This window comes from Fusarium verticillioides, chromosome 11 (assembly GCF_000149555.1).
Source record: "Fusarium verticillioides 7600 chromosome 11, whole genome shotgun sequence".
Lineage (NCBI taxonomy): Eukaryota > Fungi > Ascomycota > Sordariomycetes > Hypocreales > Nectriaceae > Fusarium > Fusarium verticillioides.
In genome coordinates this window covers 1,092,876-1,116,662 of record NC_031685.1, presented here as the reverse complement: position 1 = coordinate 1,116,662, position 23,787 = coordinate 1,092,876, and the positions used below count along the sequence as shown (strand labels likewise).

General features: G+C 48.8%; 13 protein-coding genes across 15 annotated transcripts; 6 read left to right on the top strand and 7 right to left on the bottom strand.

The window, feature by feature from the left end:
* Positions 1 to 539: 539 nt before the first annotated feature.
* FVEG_10817 (hypothetical protein) lies at positions 540 to 916 on the bottom strand (the record flags this gene model as incomplete). Its single annotated transcript, XM_018899985.1, has 2 exons — positions 540 to 768; positions 831 to 916. The coding sequence occupies 2 exons, from the start codon at positions 914 to 916 to the stop codon at positions 540 to 542; spliced, it is 315 nt and encodes a 104-aa protein (XP_018758165.1).
* A 2,066-nt stretch (positions 917 to 2,982) lies between these two features.
* On the top strand, positions 2,983 to 5,171 carry FVEG_10818 (hypothetical protein). Its single transcript, XM_018899986.1, has 2 exons — positions 2,983 to 3,042; positions 3,160 to 5,171. Exon 2 carries the CDS (start codon positions 3,383 to 3,385, stop codon positions 4,850 to 4,852), a length of 1,470 nt encoding a protein of 489 aa, XP_018758166.1. The 5' UTR covers positions 2,983 to 3,042; positions 3,160 to 3,382; the 3' UTR covers positions 4,853 to 5,171.
* Positions 5,172 to 6,186: 1,015 nt separating this feature from the next.
* FVEG_10819 (hypothetical protein) lies at positions 6,187 to 7,146 on the top strand (the record flags this gene model as incomplete). The annotated part of the gene is made up of 2 exons (XM_018899987.1): positions 6,187 to 6,201; positions 6,269 to 7,146. The coding sequence occupies 2 exons, from the start codon at positions 6,187 to 6,189 to the stop codon at positions 7,142 to 7,144; spliced, it is 891 nt and encodes a 296-aa protein (XP_018758167.1). The 3' UTR covers positions 7,145 to 7,146.
* Positions 7,147 to 7,184: 38 nt separating this feature from the next.
* Positions 7,185 to 8,868, bottom strand: FVEG_16892 (hypothetical protein; the record flags this gene model as incomplete). Its single annotated transcript, XM_018906129.1, has 1 exon — positions 7,185 to 8,868. The coding sequence occupies one exon, from the start codon at positions 8,866 to 8,868 to the stop codon at positions 7,333 to 7,335; it is 1,536 nt and encodes a 511-aa protein (XP_018758168.1). The 3' UTR covers positions 7,185 to 7,332.
* A 355-nt stretch (positions 8,869 to 9,223) lies between these two features.
* On the top strand, positions 9,224 to 10,827 carry FVEG_10820 (hypothetical protein). The gene has a single exon (XM_018899988.1). It carries the CDS (start codon positions 9,291 to 9,293, stop codon positions 10,674 to 10,676), a length of 1,386 nt encoding a protein of 461 aa, XP_018758169.1. The 5' UTR covers positions 9,224 to 9,290; the 3' UTR covers positions 10,677 to 10,827.
* FVEG_10821 (hypothetical protein) lies at positions 10,794 to 11,820 on the bottom strand. Its single transcript, XM_018899989.1, has 3 exons — positions 11,794 to 11,820; positions 11,443 to 11,747; positions 10,794 to 11,393 (listed from the first exon to the last, which is right to left on the bottom strand). Exons 2-3 carry the CDS (start codon positions 11,723 to 11,725, stop codon positions 10,873 to 10,875), a joined length of 804 nt encoding a protein of 267 aa, XP_018758170.1. The 5' UTR covers positions 11,726 to 11,747; positions 11,794 to 11,820; the 3' UTR covers positions 10,794 to 10,872.
* Positions 11,821 to 12,156: 336 nt separating this feature from the next.
* Positions 12,157 to 13,851, top strand: FVEG_10822 (hypothetical protein; the record flags this gene model as incomplete). The annotated part of the gene is made up of 4 exons (XM_018899990.1): positions 12,157 to 12,580; positions 12,631 to 12,914; positions 12,965 to 13,086; positions 13,141 to 13,851. 4 exons carry the CDS (start codon positions 12,157 to 12,159, stop codon positions 13,751 to 13,753), a joined length of 1,443 nt encoding a protein of 480 aa, XP_018758171.1. The 3' UTR covers positions 13,754 to 13,851.
* Positions 13,852 to 13,940: 89 nt separating this feature from the next.
* FVEG_16893 (hypothetical protein) lies at positions 13,941 to 14,951 on the top strand. Its single transcript, XM_018906130.1, has 2 exons — positions 13,941 to 14,636; positions 14,685 to 14,951. Exon 1 carries the CDS (start codon positions 13,967 to 13,969, stop codon positions 14,627 to 14,629), a length of 663 nt encoding a protein of 220 aa, XP_018758172.1. The 5' UTR covers positions 13,941 to 13,966; the 3' UTR covers positions 14,630 to 14,636; positions 14,685 to 14,951.
* FVEG_10823 (hypothetical protein) lies at positions 14,840 to 16,007 on the bottom strand (the record flags this gene model as incomplete). The annotated part of the gene is made up of 3 exons (XM_018899991.1): positions 14,840 to 15,176; positions 15,223 to 15,710; positions 15,765 to 16,007. The coding sequence occupies 3 exons, from the start codon at positions 16,005 to 16,007 to the stop codon at positions 14,840 to 14,842; spliced, it is 1,068 nt and encodes a 355-aa protein (XP_018758173.1).
* Positions 16,008 to 17,582: 1,575 nt separating this feature from the next.
* On the top strand, positions 17,583 to 20,805 carry FVEG_10824 (hypothetical protein). 3 transcript variants are annotated; one of them, XM_018899994.1, is made up of 3 exons: positions 17,583 to 18,287; positions 18,335 to 20,652; positions 20,724 to 20,805. In XM_018899994.1, exons 1-2 carry the CDS (start codon positions 17,744 to 17,746, stop codon positions 19,537 to 19,539), a joined length of 1,749 nt encoding a protein of 582 aa, XP_018758176.1. In that variant the 5' UTR covers positions 17,583 to 17,743; the 3' UTR covers positions 19,540 to 20,652; positions 20,724 to 20,805. The 3 variants fall into 3 exon arrangements, with proteins under 3 accessions (XP_018758176.1, XP_018758175.1, XP_018758174.1); XM_018899993.1 differs by having other exon boundaries at positions 18,335 to 20,663; XM_018899992.1 differs by having other exon boundaries at positions 18,335 to 20,805.
* On the bottom strand, positions 19,600 to 20,580 carry FVEG_10825 (hypothetical protein; the record flags this gene model as incomplete). The annotated part of the gene is made up of 1 exon (XM_018899995.1): positions 19,600 to 20,580. The coding sequence occupies one exon, from the start codon at positions 20,578 to 20,580 to the stop codon at positions 19,600 to 19,602; it is 981 nt and encodes a 326-aa protein (XP_018758177.1).
* Positions 20,647 to 21,912, bottom strand: FVEG_16894 (hypothetical protein). The gene has a single exon (XM_018906131.1). The coding sequence runs from the start codon at positions 21,889 to 21,891 to the stop codon at positions 20,935 to 20,937; it is 957 nt and encodes a 318-aa protein (XP_018758178.1). The 5' UTR covers positions 21,892 to 21,912; the 3' UTR covers positions 20,647 to 20,934.
* Positions 21,913 to 22,048: 136 nt separating this feature from the next.
* Positions 22,049 to 23,510, bottom strand: FVEG_10826 (hypothetical protein). Its single transcript, XM_018899996.1, has one exon. The coding sequence runs from the start codon at positions 23,355 to 23,357 to the stop codon at positions 22,182 to 22,184; it is 1,176 nt and encodes a 391-aa protein (XP_018758179.1). The 5' UTR covers positions 23,358 to 23,510; the 3' UTR covers positions 22,049 to 22,181.
* Between the last annotated feature and the right edge of the window lie 277 nt (positions 23,511 to 23,787).

The following is a 23,787-nucleotide window of genomic DNA, read 5'->3' as shown; positions in this document are numbered from 1 at the left end:
CAGCACATCTTTGAGGAGAACGTTCGGGATGTGAATCAGCCGAGACCGAAATTCCGGGAAACCCGGCTGCATGGGCTTATCGGGCCGCACGTATCTTATTCAGAATATCGTATCACTATGGCTCCCACATTACTGAGAGTGAAGATTCTCGAGGTTGAAACTTCGCTAGATCACCTGATCAATCATGCCTGAGAAGAGCATTGGAGTCGGAGCGGGATAATCGATGAGTACATGCGGAACCGGGCCCGCAATACGGCATACGACAGAAGATGAGGTGTCACAAATCGACCGACATTGGACAAATGTTGATCCAATAACTGCTCAATTCCGACAAGATACCCAGGTTCCACGGAATATCTCACGGAATCGCATTAGATTACCGATATGTACACGTTTCCTCGATACTCGGAGGCTGCGGAGTTTCATGTCCGTCAGATTTACCATGCATCCCAATCAGAATCAGAACGGACTCTACAATTTAGATTCGCTGGCAAATCGTCAGATGGAAGGGTCTGCATAATAGTATATTCATTAGACTCTTACGATGACGCAACAGTCTCGCTGGCAACGACGGGTCCCTTCAGCAGCACAGGGTTTCCATCATAGAAGTTCTTGATATCGCCAAACACAGCAGCGGCAGCCTCGCTAGCAGCAGCCTTCTCAAACACTTCGAGGCTCTCCCACTCAAGAGTAGCCTGGATCTGGAAGGGCGCACCCTCCTGGAAGGTAATGATCTTGTAGTTCTTGAGACCGTAGGAACCCCATTTGCTGCAGCGGCATTAGTAATTGCATCGAATTCTGGTGGCATGTCAGATCTGGGTCCCACTTACGATGCGACGAGAGGCATGTGCTTTGTGAGATAATAATCCAGGTCAAAAGAAGGACCGGAGGGGTAGACGACGAGGACTTGAGCCATTTTGATATACAAAAAAGGGATTTGAGTGAAGTTTCTGGTGATAATTGTTTCGGTGAAACGGCCTCGGCAGCTAAAATCGAGGGGTAGCTAGCATTTATAGAACGGTACCGAGCGGAGCGGGGGTGAGAGGTAGCTCCCCACCTTGCGAATTGGAATTGGGTGAGGCCAACGGGTCAACGGAGCCATACTCGGGGAGTGATGTGATTGATGGAGATCGATTACTCAGCTTCGAAATCTATTTTGAATGCTGTTTTTTGACTTCGAGAGGGTCCCGAGGTTGAGCGGTCAGGTCGGCAATGGCCTTGGCTATTTAACCTTACTGTAGCTGGCTAATGCAGCCACGACAGGCACAAGTGCGTGGCTCGGTAAGCTTATCACATTCTGGCTGGTGTGACATCCACTGGCAGGATCTTGACAAAAGGTGGCAATCGGCAGTAAAAGTCGCATTTCAGTGGTCTAGAATATCTAAATGGAGGATGAATATGTCCTCTCCAGCCCTACCAGCCTGGCCATATTTGCCCTAGTCTGCAACAATGCCAATGCGATGATATGTTGGTAGGCTGTCTTTGATATCATCCCAACCCTCCATGTCATACTCCAACAGCTTCAAGGTCAGATATACTTTTTCTTGTGACCCCCCTTACATCACTCCGCTGATCAAATGTGTAAGCGCATATAGCTCGTGAACTCTCCCCGGTCATCACTGAATTGTCCCTCCCAATACCGAGTTATCGCCATCAGAGATCCAACCTTTGGTCCTCTAGTTCAACAATTGGGAAATTATACCAGCTTCCAGGACCAGATCGCAGACATAGTTTCTTGAATATCCTTTCAGGAGTACTATCGAAGACTGGATCTTTCTGATATAAGATAGGCTATTGCAAGTGGCGTCGTAGGCCAATACAGTGATTTGATAATTAGTAGAATACGAGCACTCCGGTGAAGGTACCCGAAGACAATCCCAACTCATGCGTGCACTACAGGACAGACGTGACCTTAATGGGTCAACAATAAGCCGGGCTGATTTGTTAAACCGGTGGCGCTTTCAAAGAAGATCAGTTATGATATGTGTCTTTCCATACGCCAAGTAATGATGTAAGAGCGGTCATTTGCTGGTAATATGCTGTAATCCCAGCTATTGCATCAACTCTGTCTCTACGAAAGGTAAAATAATCTTGAGTAGACTGAACCAACGATACCAATCTACTCGCGATCAAGTGTTGCGATTCAGTTGCCAGATAATGAACTCCCTGGGCCTGGTTCTGTAGACTGCCAAAGGTTGGGATAGACAAGCGCTATGCGATAGTTTTAACATCATTGTAAGCATTATATGAGCAAGTCGAAACGGCTAACATGTGTGCACGGAAAGAGAACGTGATGGTGCCTATTCATGTGCACATAGGTCATTCCCCATCCCTGTAACGCTATGAGCTTTGAGAACAGCACAGAAAATCTCATTGGCTGTGCTCGATATGCCGATGAACTTGATAGTAAGTCTTCTTCTATTATTCTCTGTGCTCTATCGTAATCTTCCGATAGTACCTTATTCCATATACTTGGACGAAAGAGCATGCCTCTGCTGAGAGCCTGAGACTCGAAGCTGGTTATGACCTGGACGTCATTCAACCTGTTCCATTCCAGCTCTGGCTTCTTTGCCTTTGCTGGACTATAAAATCTGATTTATACTACGCTCAAAAGTTCATCAAGATATCTGTGTTCTCTAATCGCTTTCTGCTATTCCACTTCTATTGGAGGGCAAGCCAAGCCTCGAAGCTGTTTTAGCGAATAATGTTAGGTGCAGGCGCTAATGTTTTCGCTAACAATCAGGTGATGCTTCGCTCAAGTGCCCTGTGGCGGGGCTCTAAATTACCAAGATTAATCGCAAGCTCCCATTTCCTCGGGGGGGGCAAGAAAACACCAAACCTTGATATAAGGTGTTAAAATAAACTTAGTAAAGAGCCCCCTAAGCTTAGACTAAACTTACCTAAATATTTTTATCACTTAGGGTTAAGGTCTTGAGTTTTCTTTCCTCCCCTGGCCAACCTACCGTACTGACCTACTGACCTACCGATACAATCAATTGATTGAACTCGCATGCGAGGATCGTTCCTTTTCCCATCCTACCTGTAAGCAACAAACAGCCCGTTCTGCCTTGTTTGCCCCGCACCTTCTCTTTATCGGATAGATCAACGAGGGTCGGGTCATCCTTAGTCTTGATAGCAATCAGCCTAATGGCGGCACAGCCACTTGCAAGACGCCAATGAGGCATTCAACACCGGATTGCGGTAGCACAACCGCTAAGATGATAGTGGGAGGTAACCAGGAAGAGGCCTCCACGTTGCGATCCCCCGCCTGTCAGGTTTAGTTTAATAGGGCTGAACAGGTCCAAGACTTTGGGCGCATCAGCATCAACTCTCAAACATCGATTAATTGAAGCTTAAACAGTCTATTCACTCCCTTACCTAGATGTCGCAGCAACCTCCTTACTGGCAAGGTTCCCAGGGCGGCGCCCCCCCTCAGCCGGGTTATCCGGGACAGCAGCAGCCTGGCCAGGGCTACTACCAGCCACCTTCAGGCCAGCAACCGCCTTACGGCTACCAGCAGCAAGGCCAACCTGGAGGACAGCCAAACCAGCCTTATCTTCCTGCAGGCCAACAATACCCTCCTCCGGGTCAGCAAGGCCAATACCAGCAGCATTCACAAGGTTATCCACAACAGCCCCCTTACGGCCAGCAACCCCCAGGACAGCAAGCTCCTTATGGGCAACAGCCTCCTCCGGCTCCTTATGGACAGGGACAGTATCCGCCCCAGCAATATGGGGGCCCTCAGCAGGGCCAACCGCCATACCCTGGCCAACAACAGCAGCAGCAACCACCTTACCCCGGCCAGCAGTGGCACCAACAGCCTGGACAGCAGCAGTATGGTGGACCATCAGTCAACGTCCCTCCAACGCCAGCATCGCCAGGTTATGACACAGCCCAGAAAGCATGGGTTAAGCCTATAGACACCGCAGCAGACGTGGAGGCTCTTCGCAAGGCCATGAAGGGAATGGGTTGTGATGAAAAGGCTCTGATTCGTGTACTCGTCAGCCCCAAATATGCTGATCCATGGACGATGGCTCAGCTGGTCCGCGATTACAATAGCCGCTTCATGCGCGATCTAGCAAAGGACATCGAAAGTGAGACCCGTGGCGACTTCGAGACATGTCTTCTCGCTCTGATCCGCGGGCCATTGGAGAATGACGTTCAAAATCTTTCAAAGGCTCTCAACCGCGCTGGCACTGACGAAGATGCCTTGAACGACGTTCTTCTCTGCCGTTCCAACGCTGATATTCGTGCTATTACCGCAGAGTACAAGCGTTTCCGAGGCAAAGAACTTCTGGTGGATATCAAGGAAGATGTCGACGATACCCTCTACCGACTCTATAGCATGGTCCTTGCCGCCAGGCGAGCGGAAGATAACGCTCCAGTGATTCCTCACGAGATTGATCAGAAGATTACAGAACTGCAGAGGGCCACTGAGGGTACAATCGGTGCCAATGCTGTCTCTGTAGCGCAGATATTCACCAGCAGCAACGACGCCCAAGTTCGTGCAATGAACGATGCATATCAGCACAAATACCACCGCAGTCTCGAGAGTGTTATTGAAAAGGAGTTCCGCGGTGACATGGAAGACGTGCTGCTGCGGATACTCTACCATGCACAGGATCGAGCTCGAGCTGATGCAGGCAGGCTCAGTAGACCACTAAACAAGTCGATGCGCAAGGACCGTCTCTTCATCAACAGACTCGTCAGTCTTTACTGGGACCAGGGTCGTTTATATCAGACAAAGCAGGCGTACAAGCCAGTGACTGGTGCTACGTTGAGTGGGAATATCAAGTCAGTTCTGAGTGGTGATTACAAGGATTTTGCTCTGGCATTGATCGGTGAGAAATAGTTATCATGAAGCCATGTTGTGTAAGGTTTCAAAGGGTATCTATTTTGAAAATTCAAATTACAAGGCTCGATCTAGCTATCTTATTGTTATGAAATGTATGCTTGGGGATCTTGGTAGCTTCAGTCCTTGATTGTGATAGCGACACATGAATGTAATAAAAGCATGCCCGCGGCCGAGAAGTGCCATGCTCATAACCCTTCATACCACTATGGAGCACGAGATGGAAGAGATATATTCATGTAAATATTGTCTATGTGTGCCCATCTTCAAGAATGTCAGTATTCACTATTAGTAACTTGTAACAAGTCACAATGTTCGGTCCCTTGGCGAGTCTCGCCTGATTTCTATCATCTTTTGTCCGTATTACGCTTTGATTTAGTTGGCCATCTGGTGAGATGACCCGGCTACCTGACATGACACATAATGATGGTCTACCAAGTTGGTGGCATGATGCATCGACGGTTGCACTTTCGGGACAGATACACGGCCTTAAAGCGCCACAACAGACTTGTAGCAAACATCAAATGAGAATGCTCGAGACACATGTTAACGAGAGTTTACTTGCACTTTCAATCGCATAAGAGCCTGCTTCTGGTCGTATTGAGAAATCAGGCTGGCGGTCCTTGGTATCTAATCCCCGCCTCTCATGTCCTCCTTCGTTCTCTATGTCCTTCTTTTTCTGTTGTCCTCTAATTTCTACTATCTGTCAAGTTCGAATACCACTCCGGTATACCGAAAATTCACAATCCGCACTCACAAGTTTGCGCTATCCCTCAGTGTAACAGACCACGCAAACACTTCAGCACTAAGGTCTTGCCTTGGTGCCAATATCGTATTTGCCCAAGTCTCTCATCTTGCACCTATCAGATCTACTAAAGATGGACCTTGTTTGGAACCTTAGATGTCTGCCCTACGTGCACAGGCCGTTTGAAGCGAGCAACTGGTCGAGCATGCTTTGTTTGCAATCCTTCTTCACGCGACGACGACTGTTGTAGTGTGATGTAGCGTCAGTATGATATGATGAAAACAGAAGCACTATGTTGCTTTGCGGGGTTCATGTTTCAAATGGTAACAGGGCGCTAGAAACAGCTCTTCGCTTTGTAGACATTATGTTATTGTTAACATGTGTTGATCGGGATTGTAACTTCGTATTAAGTGGATAAGCTGGCGATACTGCGTCTACATACTCACCGGTCCATCGTACATGGTGTTGGCATGCATGTTGAGGCTCTCGTATTAATGCAACTGCGCTTTTTGCGATAATGATTGAATGCTTTACGGTGTTACCTCCACTCTTCCGTCATTTCTTATCCGTGCATAAGCCAAAGTGAGACATGGGACTACCTAAGGTGATATAAGAGGGGAAGTGTCCTGCTTCTCCATCGGATCCTGCATCTCCCTCTTAAGTACGAATAGCGGCCCACAAGGTCAAACGGGCAGCGGAAATCTGCTGTCGCCCAGAAAGCAAGCTTTGCCGATTTATACAACCAAAAGGACCCGCGTGGCTATCTTACAACCTTGGCGCCCCTGCAATACACAATCCTGCAGCAGGTACTGCCTTTGTTCCAGCGACTTCACCAACTATCTTGTCAGGGGACGGCCGCTTCCGCAATCTTAGACGTTTGCTGCTCATACGGTATCAATGGAGCTCTGCTCCGACACCATGTCGACATAGAGACATGGACAGCTCATTATACGGACTCAAAGCTCGATTCTAAGCATCAGGTTCTGGCTGACAAGGAGTTCTTTGCGAGTCGAGAACGATCTCCCAAGCCCGTGGTCTTAGGACTTGACAAGGCAGACCATGCTGTTCGCTATGCCTTGGATGTCAGCTTAATCGAAGCTGGTTGGGTAGAGGATCTGGAGGCCAATGATCCTTCTCCGGGGCTACGCGAGGCACTGCAGGGTGTGAGTCTCATAATTTGTACGGGAGGCGTCAGCTACCTAAGCTCTCGAACTTTCGCTCGCATTATTGCTGCAGTGGGTAGGTCAAGCAACCTCTGGGTCGCTAGCACTGTGATCCGGACCTCCTCCTACGAAGAAATAGCGACCAAATTGAGAGGGCACGGTCTTGTGACCGAGAGGCTTCCAGGCGTCGTGCTTCGTCAGCGCCGCTTCGTTTCTGCCCAGGAGCAGAGTGATGCTGTTTTGCATGTAGCTGCACGTGGACTGGATCCGACTGGCTTTGAGGAAATGGGCTATGTATGTGCCGATGTCTTCATATCCCGACCTGTTGAGGACACGTCAAGGCCACCTATAGCAGAGTTGATTGCGGGCCTGGGTGAACTCTAGCTCACATAATCTGATGTCGCGGTATGAGAAGATGGAAGAGCTTGGCTTTTGACTGTTGCAATCTGATTCTCTATTTCTTAGAACCTCCTACTATAAAGGCAGCAATTTTCTCGATGTTTATCTGCTTAGAAACCTGCTCGTGGCATCTTATCCTTTCACTTCGCAGTGCCCATTCTCAGATCTTGAAATCATGCTTTTTCGAACACATCAAGGACTCCCCTCACGTATTTCATCATCTCATCCTGATATACCTGCTCCTTGATGATGAGAGGGTTCCGAGTGTCAGCAGGCCTTTCCAGATAAGCCTTTTCATCCAAAACAGGCCGCCCATTTCTGAGAAAGTGGACTCCCAGGCGGTATAAAGACAGACTGTTTGTGATGAGGACAGAGTTCGCCCTTGCATCGCTGGCGTCTTGGGACTGCGTTTGGAATTGTTGCCAAGATGCATACCAAGTCTGCAGTGCCAAGTCCAGAGCCGAAGTATCGACGTGTAGTATTGATGTTTGGGCTTCGAGCAAAAGAGAATTAACTGCCAGAATCAAGAGGTTCATCCCAAAGGCGGTCAGATTCGTCTCAGCTGGAGTATGGCCTACCATTAGGCCCTTAACAGAGGATAGGAAACAGCTAGAAGGGTCTTGAGCTGGTAGTGCAGCCCATAGAGATGCGGAGCAAGCCGTCCAGCTAGCGTCATCGCATGGAAAGGATGCCCTCGTATCTGTCGGTGATAGAATGGGTTTACTGCCACAAAGTATTGATTGGTAGCAGTCGACCGTATACACACCCCAAAGCACTCTTTTATTCGACTCTTTCTGTATCCATGATATCCAAAAGTGCGCATTGCGTGTAGCCTTGGTACATTCGCCGTGAACCTTGAGAAGACCCTCGTGCCGTATTGCTGCGACGAGGAGCGGATGTATGAGCCGAGACGCAGCTCTTTCGGCACTTCCTCCGCTCGCCATGGCGGCGAACTGCATCAGTACTAAAGCTTGAAGATCCTGAAATCTTGGCGAGCTTCCGTTCGAACGAAGACATAACTTAGCCAGCTGTGATGGAAGAGAGCCATAGAGTAGCTTTGCTTCAGCTGTAGATGTAGGAGATTTGTCAAAGCCGGCACCAATAAAGCAAATCGCCCGAATCAGAACAGAAGATGATGAAGCTAGGCAGAAAGTTGGAATATGTAGTAGAGGAAGCGAAGGATGAAAGTGCAAGAAGAAGAGCCTCGCCAGCGTCTCCAGGCGATGTACAGGGATGGTCTCTGAGCCGTCAAGCTCAAGAAGGAAGTCGGCTGGAAGTCGAAAGTTATCTGGACAGCTGAATCCCTCACTTGTTCTCATACCAGCCCAAAGAACATTTTTGTCAGTCAAGGTGTTTTCGCCAATGGGCGATGCCATATCACTGGGACTCCATGTCCAACTACTCGTGTCAATCATGCTCTCGATATCAACAAGTTGTGTTAGAAAGTCAATTTCGCCAAAGGATGATGTATCAAAGAACGAAAAGTCGACATTCTGCTCGAGCGGTGGCTGCATTTCATTTTCCTGGGCTCTCCCTTGTGGCGACGAGTTTGAACTGACGATGCTGGACGTCGTTTTCCTCGTCCGCTTCTTCCTTCCGGCTTTCACGCAGGGCAAGTTCTTTTGCTGGCATCGCGAGCAAGGAAACCCTTTCTTGTCGAGGTCGCATCGGACCTTGGATGTAGCGCAACTGACGCAGCTTCTGTTCATGTTTGTTGAGTGAAATGCGTGAGTTTGTGATATCGGGGCTTCGGGGGATGGAAGTAGTAAGTATAAATTCCCGATTAGAAAGTCCCGCTGGTTTTAGTGTGTGCTGATGAAGCCTGAGCATGCTTACAGTGCATGTTTGTCAGATTTTAGAGGCATTTTAGCAGCCAGATGTCGCTGTCATTGGTCAGGTCCACAAGAGCATCGGGATTATCTTGGGAAATCCCGATGACTGAAAGTCCCGAAATCCCGGAATTGCATCGAGACAGGAAAAGATTTATCGCTGCTGGAAGCTTTAATATATAAACAGACGCAATCGTCTAATTTGACTCACACCTACTCCTCATATCAATCCCTAATCAGTTCTCACTCCCACTCAGCACCCTAAACTCCTCAAAAACGACGCCATTCATCACTTGGGCGAGATGTCAGATACTGTCTCCAAAGATAAGCTCAAGCAACTCTACCAGACATGGTTTGATAGATTCTGCTTCGTAACTCGACGAGAAGACCCAACTACCCATTCTGCTTGGCAAAAGCACGCAATCGTCGCCATAACCACTCTATCTGCATTCACAGCACCATTTGCCTCCTGCATTCTCTTCCCATCTTTCACAACTCTTGTCGACTACTTTCACACTACCGAAACAAAAGTCGCACTTACTACAACCGTCTTTCTTCTTGGCTTGGCCATTGCTCCGCTGTGGTGGAGTACCCTTAGCCAGCAATATGGCCGTCGACCGGTCCTAGTCTTAAGCTTTCTCATCTCAGCAGTTGCGGTGATTGTCTGCGCAGTCTCCAACTCACTTCCTCTCATCATCGTCTTTCGACTTATCGAAGCAATAGGCTGCTCCTCTGCTCAAAGCGTTAGCGCCGGGGTCATAAGCGACATCTACATCTCGACCGAGCGTGGATCAGCTTTGGGCTGGTTTTACTTGGGAACACTTATTGGACCCTTGGTTGCACCCATCATTGGTGGCGCTTTGCAAGTCTGGCTCGGGTGGCGCGCAAACTTGTACTTCATGGCCATTTTCACCTTCATCGCGGCCATGCTCACTCTGTTGGTTCTGCCCGAGACACTTGTCGAATCGTCTACTGAGCAGCCTAGGCCATGGCACCAGATCCTCAAACGCGATGCCCTCGCGCCGCTCCCCAAATTGAAGTTCTTGATGGTTCCTTCCATTGCTCTTACTATTGCCTATGTGAGCATATGCTTTGCAAGCCTCTACTGCTTTAACACGACACTTCCGTACGCTTACGCTGCTGCACCTTACAACTTCTCAGCCATCGAAATTGGTCTCTGCTACATCAGCAACTGTCTTGGATACGCCATTGGAAGTGTCGTCGGGGGTAAATTGAGCGACGCCAAGTTGCGTCAGTACCAGACGACTCATGATGGTGCCATCCGCCCCATCGAGAGGATCAAGACAGTTTGGTACGGCATCGGCTTTATCCCAGTGGGGTTGATCATATACGGATGGTTGATTGAGAAGAAGGTGTTTTGGGTTGCTCCTCTTGTCGGAGCTTTCTTGTTCGGCCTGGGACTCATGCTTGTTACGTCCACGGTCATGCCTTTCCTTGTAGATATCAAGCCAGGAGTCGGTGCTTCAGTCGTCGCTGATCTCAACTTGGTTCGTAACGTTCTTGCTGCGATTGGCACTGTAGTGTCTCCGATCGCTACCGCAAGTATTGGTTTTGGTTGGTGGATGTCCATCTTGGCTTTGATCTGCTCTCTGGCAGTTGGCTGCATCGTCGTCGTTGTGTGGAGAGAAGGGGCAGAGCAGGACCCTAATGGTGGGACGGTGGTGTGAGTTTTAGGCAAGAGATGAAGTAAAAAGGAGAGGTGGGTGTTCGTTGCTATTTGAGAGTTCCATTTACTCATAGAAGAGCAGCTCATGGAGCACTATGTATTTTTAATAAAGTATAGACTGTATTTCTACTAAATCAAGTATCATTCCTCAAAACCTATCTAGTTAAACTGATTGTCGTACTCAACAGGCTAGACCCCTAGAGGGCAGTAGACATTCCACCATCGACAATCAAATTCACTCCATTGACATACTTGCCAAGGCTGCTTCCCAGGAAGACAACTGCGTTGGCAATATCCTGCGCCTGTCCGACCTTTCCAAGCGGAATAGAGTCGATAAGACTCTTGAGGAAGTCAGGGTTGGCGGCCATGATTTGCTGAAACTGGCTTAACTCTACCGTCCCATCAGGCTTGTCAACAGGAGGAGAGTCGATGGTGCCAGGGACGATCGTGTTGATCCTAATACCCTTAGGTCCGAGCCATCGTCCAAAGTCCTTGGCCAAGGTAGCCTGCGCACGCTTGAGCGTGGTGTAAGGTCCCCGGATTGCTGGGTGTCGGGCTTCGAAGCCGGCAAGTGAACTAATGACGACAATTGAGCCGTCACCGTTTCGCTTCTCAAGATGAGGCTCCGAAGCGTTGATGAGGTTTATGAGACCAAGAACATCGGCATGGAAGCTGTTTTCCCAATCCTCAATGCTTGGGCTGACATACTTAGGACAAGCTATTTCACTGTCAGCAGGATTACAACACAATCCATTGAAGACCAATACCATTAGCAACAATGAGGTCAATTCTTCCAAACTCCTTGGCTGAGGCTTCAACCCAGCCTTGGATCGAAGCGGCATTGGAAATGTCAACGCTGCTTCCAACAGCTCGTGCACCGCCAGTGGCGTCTTTGAAGTTTGCAAACTCGTCGCCTCGTACATTGCGGGAGCAATAAGAGACACTGACACCTTCGATCAGTAGAGTCTCGACGATGACCCTGCCAATACCCTTGGAGCCGCCGGTGACGAGGGCATGGGCGCCAGTGAGTTGAGGAGAGAAGCGAGACATGTCGATGATGTGCCGTTTGGTTCTGTTTCTGTTTAGCCTCTTCAAAAATCTCCATCTGAGAATCATACCGTTTCGTTTTATTGTCTAAGTATCGTTTTTGAAGTGTGATGATGAGCTTCTAGGTATGCCATGGAGGATGCTTTCCATGTCGTTTATATACTGAGGAACACTCGATACTCACAGTCGCTCAAAAGAGCATTCAATAGCCCCATTTCGAACTCAATTTCCTTTTCTGGAAAGACTGAGGCTTTCGTGGTCCTTGATGCCACGGGTTCGGATTATCAATCAACTGATTGGAGCTCATTCTTTTGATCTTGTTTTCCCATTGAGGTTAGTTCCCCTCACCGGTCCGATATCACAGCGCAGAATCCCTAATGTACCAATCAATCTCATTTTCCTAAAAGGGTATAAACTGGGCCCATCGTTTGACCATGATCATCCGTCCCACCCGAGCCGCCGTCTACCTTCGCAAGTCATTGTGGCATATCCCAGACCATTCCATCTCATTTTCTCCTTTCATACCTAAAGCCGGCAAAAGGCCTCGCTGTGGTTACTTGGTCAAGGCCAGACTGATGAGTATGGCACCATCGTTCACCTTTGTCAATGTCAGCAACGCCCCCGGTCTGGGCCCTAAAGAGGCCAAGCAGATGAGAGGCCATATTACCAAGACAAACTTTGCCAAGAGGAGACAAAGGCTAGGCCAGCAGAAGAAGTTATCAAACGCTGATCAATCTCCAAGTCCATCATCTGCCTTGATTACATTGGAAAAGCGGCAGTTGCCCCATGAGCTCAAGCCAGTAGCTCATAGTTTGCTCAGCCGCATGGTAGAGCCTGCATACTCCCCTGTCGAATATTGTAAGATGCTTGTAAACACTCTTGGATGCAGCGGCTAATCTCGCCTGCAGTGCTTGGTGAATACCGCGCGCTTATTTTCCCCGCCGGTCTCGGTTCTCCCGGATCAAACAGAGAGGCAGACTGGATCGCCCTACTGCACTCTGAACCAGCCCTAGTCGAAGCCTCCATGGCTATAGCCATAAGGCATTCGCCCCGGCTTCAGAGGACGCAAGGTATTCGTGAAGCGTCCGTGCGTAAAGGAAGGGCTATCAAGATGATCAACGAGCGGCTGGACACGCCTTTGGGATTGACCGACGGCGTACTCAGCGCCGTCTTTACCTTGACTTTTGCAGAGGTGAGTAAAAGTGCTAAATCATAAAAGAACTCTCTAACATCGCACTTCAGCTTCTTGAGAGTGATGCCGAAGCAAGAGACGTCCATATCCAAGGTCTGGCCCAAATGATCAAAGTTAGACGGTCCTTAGGAAATACAGACATCCCGTCGTGGTTCGGCGATTTTATCCTATAGTGTGTCTAACATTAAACTAAATTTTATGATATTCTGTCACTAACCATTGCCAGTGATTCAATTGGCCACACAATTCTTTCAGCCAGCTATTCCAATTTACCTCTCATCAACGCATTGCGTAATGAAGACGACCCCAAGCAAACGGACGTTGCCGCAATTCGATCCGATATCGAAGACCTACGCCAACTAATAGATAAATATCATGCTTCCATGACGCTAAAACAAGACAAGGCAGCTATCATTAGGTATGAGGTTCATCGCCTACAACTGAAAGTGGATACACTGTTGGGAAGCCAAGAACATTACATCCGCTCTCTGCACGATTCTCTGCAGCTTTTTCTGTCATTATTATGGCCTATAGAAGGACCAAGGTCGTTGTATATCAAGGCTGAGAACTTGAAGTATGCGCTGCTACAGCCCCATATCAGGCTCTGTTCTTCGATGCAACTTCTGGTTTGGCAACTATTCGTTGGCGCTGCTGCTGCAGAACCCGCGAGTGAGGTTCGGTCTTGGTATGTTATCAGGTTACGAGAGGTTGTAAGCTCCATGAGAATCGGGGGACAGGATATCGCGATGGAGACCCTGGCGGCCGTTTTCGCACCTGATGCTCGGCTGTTGGAGAAGTTCAAAGCTGTTTGGGATGAGGTCTCATTTGGGCAGCAATAAATACAAATGACTATAGACCTCTTTTAATCGTAAAACGCTTCAATAAGTTGCAAGAATAGCAAAAATAAAACAGAAAACTCTCTCTGGTTGTATCCGTCTGAAGACTCCACTGTCACTCGGCGTCACGTGGAGCAGCCCACGATGAGTCAATACCAATGAAGCGAATTTGCCGCCAACTTCGATTTATCCGCATTTCGCCACTGACATCCAAAGATGGGCCCCGACTCAAACCCTCAAGACCAGGCATCCCTTGCTCAAAAGACATTGGTTCCTATCACTTTGATATTCGATGGCCAGCAAATAACATTGGAAAATGACCCGTCAACACCTCTTTACCGGCTTAGCCGCAATATAGCCTGCAAAGTTCAGAAGCATTGCAGCATAATATTCGAACAGATCGAGGTTGTCGAGACATCCCAGCCAGATGGAAAAGGCTCAAGAATACGGCAGCGGCCTCATGATCTTTATTACCTTGTGAACTCGCTCCTCATGCTGCAGCGTCGACACGATACACCAGCATGTTATCTCACCGCTCCATCGCCTAAGGCCTTGGGTAATATCCAGGTCGACGTCTACGATACTCCTTCACAATGTCTGATATTCAAAGCGATGCTCAACTCCGACAGATCAGCAGATGATGTCGAATTGTTCAAAGCTGCTACTCAACAGTTATTGTTCGAGATGAGGCCAAAACTAAAAGGAAGCCCTTATCAGTGGATAGATGCAGATGGACAGATTATTGCATATGAATCAGGGCAGGAGGGAGACCACAAGCTCGTAGTTCAAGTTCCATTACAACAAGACATCAAGGATGCCCTGGCAGCACTGTGGACGCTGCGGCTCTGGTATGAGCATATCCTCAATCAATCAGAATGACAGTAAGGTCAGTAATATGGGGAAGTTTGGCTGGTCTCAACTCACCCATGTACAGGGTTATAGTTGCCTAACAGGTGAGACATGAAGAGGTAGGCGACTGATAGTGGTTGGCGGTAAATGAAATAGACGGGCATTTCTCATAAGTATCATACATAGAATTAGATTATACGCCGCTGAGGAACTAACATGCACGGCTTGATATGGGGGCTTCTACCGCTCAACATCGCCTGAACTATGTACCTCAAACGCGACAGTCTTACTAATGCCGATCTGCTTCGTGTCCATCTCATCAAGATCAATATCCGAAGAAGGGTTTCTGTGGTCCCTGCGACTAATGATGCGCTCTTGTGAACTTGCCCTGTCGCCGGTCGACTCCCCTCCTCGAACTTCAACAATGTTCTCGCCTTGCTGTGTTGTGAGGATAATATCACCGCCACGGCCATTCGCGAACTGTCGATGTGGATAGCCACCTGGCTGATGTCGGCTTTGACCTGATGAGCCGTAAACTTGGTTGTGAAAAACGACCTTTGATGCTAAGATATCAATGCTGAGCTTGTTAGCGTGGCGGATTGAAGTGAATAAGATGAACCTACATCATCATTACTGGGAACATACATTCCATACTGTACGCAAACCGATCGATCTGTGAAGCAAGATTCGTCGCGCTTTGTTCAGCATTTTGGAAGGAATATGTGATAGCCCGTATGATACCCAGCACTGCAAGAAGTGCCAGTCGGACCTCAGTACTCCGCATCAAATATCTGAACAGGCCAGCCTTGATGGCAGCGCTAAGTGATGTTGATTTCGCTGAGCTGAAGACTCGAAGGAGGAAGAAAGAGCTGAGGCACTCCAAGAGGGCGATGAGGATGAAGTATCCCATATGGAGATGATTTATCAATGACTGATCGGTGTCGAGGGCGTTCATTATGCGTCGGGCTCGGACAGCTGCAATTACGACGCGAATACCGGAGACGGAGATGATCATGAACCAGAATCCGGTGGCGAAGATGATCCATTGGCGACCGCGTAAGACTCGACTTAGGATGATATAACTGTAGAACGAAAGGCCAGCCTCTTGAACCTGCGACAGCAATGCGTTAGCTCGAATCGAGAATGATAGGCAATCGGAACGTACCAGCCACAAAACATCGGCGAATACAGAGGCTACAGCCTTGGTCGTAGTAGAGTTACCCTCTTCATAAAAAGCATAGTAGCAAAGCCCGTTGGCTATAGCGCCAGCAGCAGATGTGACGATCGGAACGATAGAAACAGGACCAAAACTCGTGATGCCAGCGACCATAAGACCGAACAAAACATTAGCTATCCCGATCGTGCTGAGGATCGACCAGCTCAGCTCGTAGTAGACAGGGTCGACCATATTGAACGTGCGATCGTCGTCGGGTCGAAAGTAACCATGGTAAGTCGGGGAAACCTTGCAAAACAAAGCAAAAGGGAAAGGGCACGACACAAACGAGGGGCGGCTAAGCTTAATATCGGGCTGTCATGTCACAATGGGCCTCTTTACCCCGTGGAGGGAGTCCGGGGTAGACCGATCTGGAGTGTGAGTGTTGGTGATCACATTAGGCGAAGGGGGGGATACCCCAGAGTGGACTGATTGATCCGTCCATTTTGGGGGGAGCATTTGGGGGGAAGTGACAGAATAAGCTGAACTGTTTGTCTGCATGTTTCAGTTGACTTTGATGAGCTATTTAATTGAGTATCCCTCCCCTCCACAATCAGTCAATGGGACATCCTTCGGGTCCGCAGAGGCGAAGAGAAGACCAGATGAAGATTGGATGCATCAGCAGGGAAGAGGTTGTAGGTTGTTCTGGCAAAGTTGCTGATTGAAGCGCTACAAAGGCAGGGGAAACTAAAGCGGGCAGCAGACCCGGCCGCTAACTGGAGGTGTTCAGCCACTGTTGGTTGCTATTTGCCAGCGACTCACAACCCAACCCAACCCAACACGAGCGAGAGTACGCGGATTTGCATTTCTCCACCGTTGTTATGCGCTGTGCCTCGTTAGCTCGTCGTTGAGTGTGCGTTGCATCCTGCGCGTGGAAACCTTTTGTCCCTTGTCTAGTCTGGAATCCTTGGTCGTTTTTCTTTTTTAATCCCCGGCATTGGCGTTTTTGTTGGTTCGGAGTGAATGCAGACACCGGGTGGCTTGGAGGGATACGTTACCCGCTGAGTTTGGAGTCGTGCGACAGGGCGTTATTTCCCAATGTCGTACCAAACTGACTCAACTTGTTCCGGTTGAAGAGACTGTGTCGCTTGGTCTGTGTTATTTTAAATCCCGATTTGACAGTTTGCAATGAAACGTCTGATGTGATGTGTTGTGATGTGATGCGGAGATTGGCTTCTCCAATATTAATTTAACCCCCGCTGCAAACTTAGTGACATGAGGTTTTACCCTGAACCTCACATTCCGTCCGGTGGGTTCGTGTTTCGCTTTTCAGGCTCGACTTCGTTTTATTCCTGGAGGGAAATGGCTTAGAGAGTTGAGTATTATACGCCCAGGGATGGAACACGAGCGCCCGTCAAGTTTTGACAATGCATCCATCTTGACGGGAGGTTCTGTACCATGTTGTCTCTGAGGCATAACATAACAATCCTCTCTACGGATAGGGATGGTTCGCCAAGGCTGAAGGATCTGCTTCACCCCAGAATCTTCATTCCCTGTCTCAGTCACCGGAAATTACTTGATACTTCCCCGACAGTGTTCTCGAAGCCATGTTTGCTTGTTAACGTTATGCGGGAAAACTGATATCGCCAATGATTCCTAATACGACCTCGGTGATCGACGGCCAATTCAATTGAGCGAGAGCGGGTTTCTGCCCGAGAAAACGGGCCGGTCCCTTCAGATGAATCGTATTTCCGACCTAATTCCCGATCTTCAGTCGGAAAGATCTGCCCGCGACGACTCCATTTCTTCTTATCACCAAATTGTCATTGGTAACGTATGACGCACTCGAAGCCCAAATGCCGTCGAAATGTGGGAATTCGTTAGACTATTCGGCCCGCTAACGTTATCTCCGTGACAAATCTTGCCAGAATGTAATTTTTAAATGCAAAGCTGCCTCCCCAACATTGCACTTTTTGTTTGGACAGAGCAAGATGCAGTCGCTTCTGCAGTATCGAAGGGCTGGTGCTGCGGCCCAAGCGCAGATTGATCGCGATATCGGCAAGGCGAGACAGCATGCGGCACCGATTGCTGGACACGATGTTGAAGCTGGTCGAAAGTCGTTGAATGAAAAGGATGAGCCGAATGCTGGACGGTTACCGCCGATTACGGAGGCAGATACTTATGCTTCGAGCGATGAGATACCCGAGCAGTCGCTGCAGCATACTGTGACGGCTCAAACCATTAGACAATGCATGTCCGGGGGGATAGCTCTGGGCCAGGTACTCACAGGAATTGAGGTCCAGGATCACAAGAACGACAAAGGCCACGAGGGGAAAGTTTTCGTGGTTAACTGGGAAGGCCCTGACGATCCCCTTGATCCTCACAACTGGTCTATCGGAAGACGGATTGGCGTGACTCTGCAGATCTCCATCATTGCTCTTTTTGTCGGAGCAGCATCCGGTATTGACGCGACTGTTCTTCCGCAAGCTGCAGAGTCACTGGGAGTCAGCGAAGTTGCTGAATCGCTCGCGACAGGTATGTTTGGTCCTCTCTCAGTGTCCAACAGAAGCTAACATTTCCAGGCCTTTATTTGGTTGGAATGGGTCTCGGTTCACTTATAGCAGGACCATTCTCCGAGACCTTTGGCAGAAACGCCGTCTACAGCTTCTCCATGGCAATCTTCATGATCTGGATAATGGCCTCGGCACTTGCGCCCAACTTTGGCGCCCAGATCACCTTCCGCTTCCTGGCTGGCTGCTCAGCCTCAACACCACTCGTTTGTTCCGGAGGTTCCATAGCGGATATGTACAACAGTCTCGAAAAAACCTGGACCTTTCCTCTGTATGCCGTCGCTGGCTTTGGCGGTCCAATGTTGGGTGCTGTCATGGGCGCTTACATCGGACCATCGAGCGCTGTGAGCTGGCGATGGACTGAATGGACCATGCTCATCGCATCTGGACTTGTTCTTGTGCTCGTCTTGCTCTTTATGCCCGAGACTTACGGTCCGCTTCTCTTGCAGTGGAAAGCTGTTCATTATCGAAGGATCACGGGAGATGAACGGTTCCGATGCCAGCATGAGATTGCTGATGCTAGTCTCTTCAGCAGACTGAAGGTCAGCATGACAAGGCCCTTCCTGATGCTGACGGAACCCATCATTATCGCTATGACAATATACATCAGTGTTTTGTACATCGTACTATTCACTTTCCTTGTTGGTTGGCCATATATCTTCGAGAAGACATATGGTCTCGATCAGGGACTCGCCAACATCGTCTTCATCGCCATGTTTCTTGGAACGCAGATCAACTTCGCTTTCGTCCCTATCGTCTATCGCAAAACGCTCCGAGCAACCCAGAACCAGGGAGACGGCCATTTCAAACCCGAGATACGTCTCTGGTACGCCATGCTCGGTGCAGCTGCCGCGATCCCCATTTCACTCTTTTGGCTCGGCTGGACAAATTACTCTAGCATCAGTATCTGGTCCGCCATCTTTGCTGTTGTTCTGTTCGGATACGGAGTCACGGGCATCTTTATCTGCGTTTACATGTACATCATCGATTCTTACGAGATATACTCGGCGTCAGCGCTGACATTCGTGTCTTTGACGCGTTATATGATCGCTGGAGGAATGACGGTAGTGGGCATTCCGTTTTACGAAAACATGGGCACCCATTATACGTTGACCATCATGGCATGTTTCGCGGTGGTGTTGGCAGCGATTCCTCACGTGCTGTACTTCTACGGACACAAAATAAGGGCGAAGAGCAAATACGCATTTACGCACTAGATAGATAAACAAAATCGAGGCTTCCAGATAGATCAGTATTCACAGTTAGAACACCTCAGCCTATTCCTCGGCCAATTTCTGCAACATGTCGTGCAGCTTCTCAGCCACGAACCCCGGATTATCAAGTTGAATAAAATGGCCCGCATTCGGCACCTGAATAGGTCCCTCACTTCTCTCGGAGCTCGTCAACTTCGCCAGGCCCTCATTGTAATGATGCCAGTAAGCATTCATGTAAGCCTGTACCGCCTCCCCAGGAATGTTGAAGTCTGTTCCTGTACGCTCTGCAAAGTAGTTGAAGTCATGGCCCAGAACAGTGATGTAAGGGTCTCTGCCATTGACTTTGGGTAGAGCTGGGGAGTCTGAGTGACCAAGAAGTCGAGTAAGATTCTTTCGGCTGAGACCTTCTCTAGAGCCAACACTTGGATGAAAGCGCTTTGCGGTCTCCTCTCGGGCAACACGAAGATTGTCTGCTGTGACGCCAGGCGGAAGAGTGGTGGGGTCGAAGTCCTCGGCGCCTGGGTCAGGGAAGACGGAGACAAAGTCCGTGTCTGTCAAGACGCTGTCGAGAAGGATAGCTCCCGCTACGGTGCCTGGATATTCAGCGGCGTAGAGACGAGTCAGAGCACATCCAATGGAGTTTGCAACCAGTAAAAGCTTGGCGGCATCTGGATCATCGATGCCCAGCCTCTCTTTCAAGATCTGTGTGATGAGCTGTCGAATATCTCGAACTACGGCCATACAGTCATGAGCGTGAGTTGGATCAGCAGCTCCCTCATCGTTGGGATCACGATCAGTAGTCTGACCCTGTCCGAAGCGATCAAAGCTCAACAATGCCGGAAGGCCCTGAGGAGACAGTTCCTTGAGTTTGTTGATCGTTGCGATCCAGCCCGCCTGCGGTGCCCCGAGGCCATTGACGAAGACAATAAGGCTTGGGTTGGTAGGCCTCGTCGCGATTGAAGCAGTGAAGCTGTAGGAGAGCTGCGCACTTGGCTTGGTTTCCAAGCGGATGAATTCAAACTTTGGAGTAGCCTGGTCTGTCATGATGATATTGGTGTTTGAGGCAAGAGGAGAAGGAGAAGGAGAAGAAGAACGAGAAGGAGTCGTAAGCTCGAAGTCAGTGTGTTGTATTTATTCCTCACCGTCAGCATTGCTGACGTCATCTGTGTGATACTGATGAGATGCAGGATTTTGAGAAGTATCCGTGAGATCAAACTTAGCCTGAAGTTGTATTTCCACCCTCAAGTGTATGGTCGTGAAAATATATTGCTTTACTAAAACAAGGTGCGTCTCGGTGTCTTGGCGAAAGCCGACATGGCTCGTAAGCAAGCTTCATAAGCCAACATCATCTACGGTAGTCTGCTTATCCTGCTGCTTTCTCCGCCGCTCTTCTTCCTTTTACTCCCTTACACAAGCCAAACATTGCCCATCCTCATCATTAAAGTGCTCGTCCATGTCCTGCTCACAGTAATCATGCGGCTCATTGGTACGACAGCCCTTGCATCCTGTCGGCATATAAGTGCAACCCCGAAGCTGCATTGTCGCATCATACCAAGCATTAAAGAGTGTCTTATCGCTTCCTGGGGTGCTCTCCGATGCTCCGCCTTCTTCTCTGGCGCAAAGGCGTAGAATATCAACAGGTTTGAGGTTTTCGAGGCCAGTCTTCTCCACGAGAACCCAACCGTCTTCTCCCTCTGGAGTATTTATAAACAGCTGCGACTCGGAGACAAGCAATGCGGGAGATACGTCCAAGTCAAATTTGACTTGCAGCAGCCCATTGTCTATAACGTCTTCCCAAGAGGATCTTTCAGCTGGTATGACCAAGATCCAGCTCCTGTAACGATCTCCAATCCACCACCTATTCTCAACGAATCTGGCCGATTCACACCAAGACGGCACGATATGCGGAAGAGGTTCTTTTCCTTGTATCTTTGTAGCCAACGTTTCTTTTGCCTCGGCTTCCGATAATCCTGTCACCGCGTCATCCTTCATCTTCTTGATGGCCTCTTTGCGGAACGCTTTCTCGCGACGGTGATGCTCTATGCATTCTTCCACGGTGTCAAATCCCGTGTATACATCAATACGCGGCCAATGATTACGAGCATTACCCCAGCCCTCGACAGCATCGGAATGCAACAGAGAGGAACCCATACCGTGGGGATCGAACTTTGGCTCACCCAAGCAGTATAACTGAATGCTGAGTTTCACGATAGCCGCGTTGGGGCCAGCTCGACTCGCGACAACATCGTAATGACGACCTGCATGGTCCTTGAATTTGCCATAGCTGTGTTTTCCAATGAAGACTTTGTATGGTGCTGTCCCACCCGTAGACTTTCGCCGCTCCGGAGAAGTCATTGCTTTGGGCTGCAGAGTCAGAAGGTGAAGAGGCGTGAGTCTGCCAGCAATCATTAGCGGTGAAATGGGGTTTAGGCTACCAACCCACAAAAATCTGACTGTTCCCCAAGAAGAAATCACCGATCTTACGTGCAATTGCTTTAGCGCTCTTAGGTATAAGTGCATGAAACTTGGAATTAATCGTATATCAGTAAATGACCGGGGTATCACTACGCTTCAAACCATGAAATTTTCAACTACCATTCCCTCCATGTCCAATATCTATTCAACAAAACCCTTTCCTACTCCATTCACAACTCATTATCCTTCTCCTTATACAATGGTGGTCCAGGCCGGAGATCATTATAGCAGGGCAAACTCTCCTCCTCGACATGATCCGAAGGCCTGACATAGTCGCTCACCACGACCCGATGCTCGGATCGAAGAATCCGGCCTACTCCAGTTCTGACAGATAGATCTGGGTTGCCGTTGGGAAAAGTCTCCTTCATCAGCTGGAGCTCCAGCACCAGGGAATGGGTGACCGATGTGTCACCGACATCGCCGGTATCTTGGTTGAACTTGGAGGCTTTCTTGATAAAGAAGGGAAACTTCATGTTGAGCGTTCCTGTAGCGTCATCTGTGTTCCATCCGTCGTAGAATGAAGATTCGCCTAGAGTGATTGTCTTCTTCTGTGTGTTGCTCTTTTCATCTGTTTGGCATTCTTGTGCGTGCTGCGAACAAGCCACGGCTGTGCTCTTGATGTTCTCCTGAAGCATCCAAGTGCCTTTACATACTCGCCAGAACTGAATGTCCTCTCCGTTGTCAGGACAGCTTCGAAGCCCGCTCATAGTGAGCTTCACGTAATTCTTGCCACTGGAGTCAAGGACAGGATCGAAACTGCAGTCGACTTCGATGCCAGCAGCTTGGTATATCCGAGTTGATAATAACGGTTTGCTAGGCACTGGTATTGATCTCGCGACAGGAAGAGTGCGGTCGAGTGTGATGATCTCTGGTAATCTCGACATTGATTCTGTTCGTTGTATGGAGGCTACAGCTTGGAATTCGTATTTGACAGAAACTAGCGACGTATCCATGGAAGGAGGCACATAGCTCGGTGCTCGGTAAGAGAACGGATACGCATAAATGTTGCTGTCTAGTGAGGTCGTCGTTGTGATGAACTGGCAGCGCTTGAGCTCCGATATCTGATGTTTACATGCTTTGCATGTTCTCTTGAAAGGCTTCTTGTGAACTACATGAACTCGTAATATGGCAAAGAGGCTATCAACTTCGATGGCTTCTTCAACGTTGAAGAGTAGTGAGCCCGAGATGGTAGAGCCATCAGTAGCATTGTCATTGACAATGACAATCGGAGAGGTATCAATATGACAGTCGAGAGATGCAGGAGGCTGATTTGGTGATATCTGCGATCTTTTGAAGAGTGAAGGAGTCAGTGATTGTGGCCTGATCAACTGGGATAGGCCTGTCATGATTTGATGTCGGTAGTTGCTGATAATCCGGGGTTCTGCAGGTAAAGGATATCTGGGGATGAGAAATGAAAAACAGAACAGATGATTAATGTTAGACGTCGATCATAAATGCTTGAGAAAGAATGGTAAGAAGAATTAACAATTGAGGATTGCTCATACGATTTATTGTAAACGAATAATTCGGTCATGGTGACAGAGATCCACCGCTTCAATGCCCGGTTCGAATTGCCAAGAAGAGCTTTTACTCACTTTCGTGATGATTCGATGTGAGCTTGGCATAGACACTAAGTCGTATGCGGTAATTCATACCGACGTCTCCAGGTCAAGAGATCGACCGCGGAGTTCGGCAGCTTTCGATACCTTGATCCAAGCAATCAGCAAACACAGCGGAATTAAGCATTTATTTGTAATGTGGACTTTGTGTAGTAGA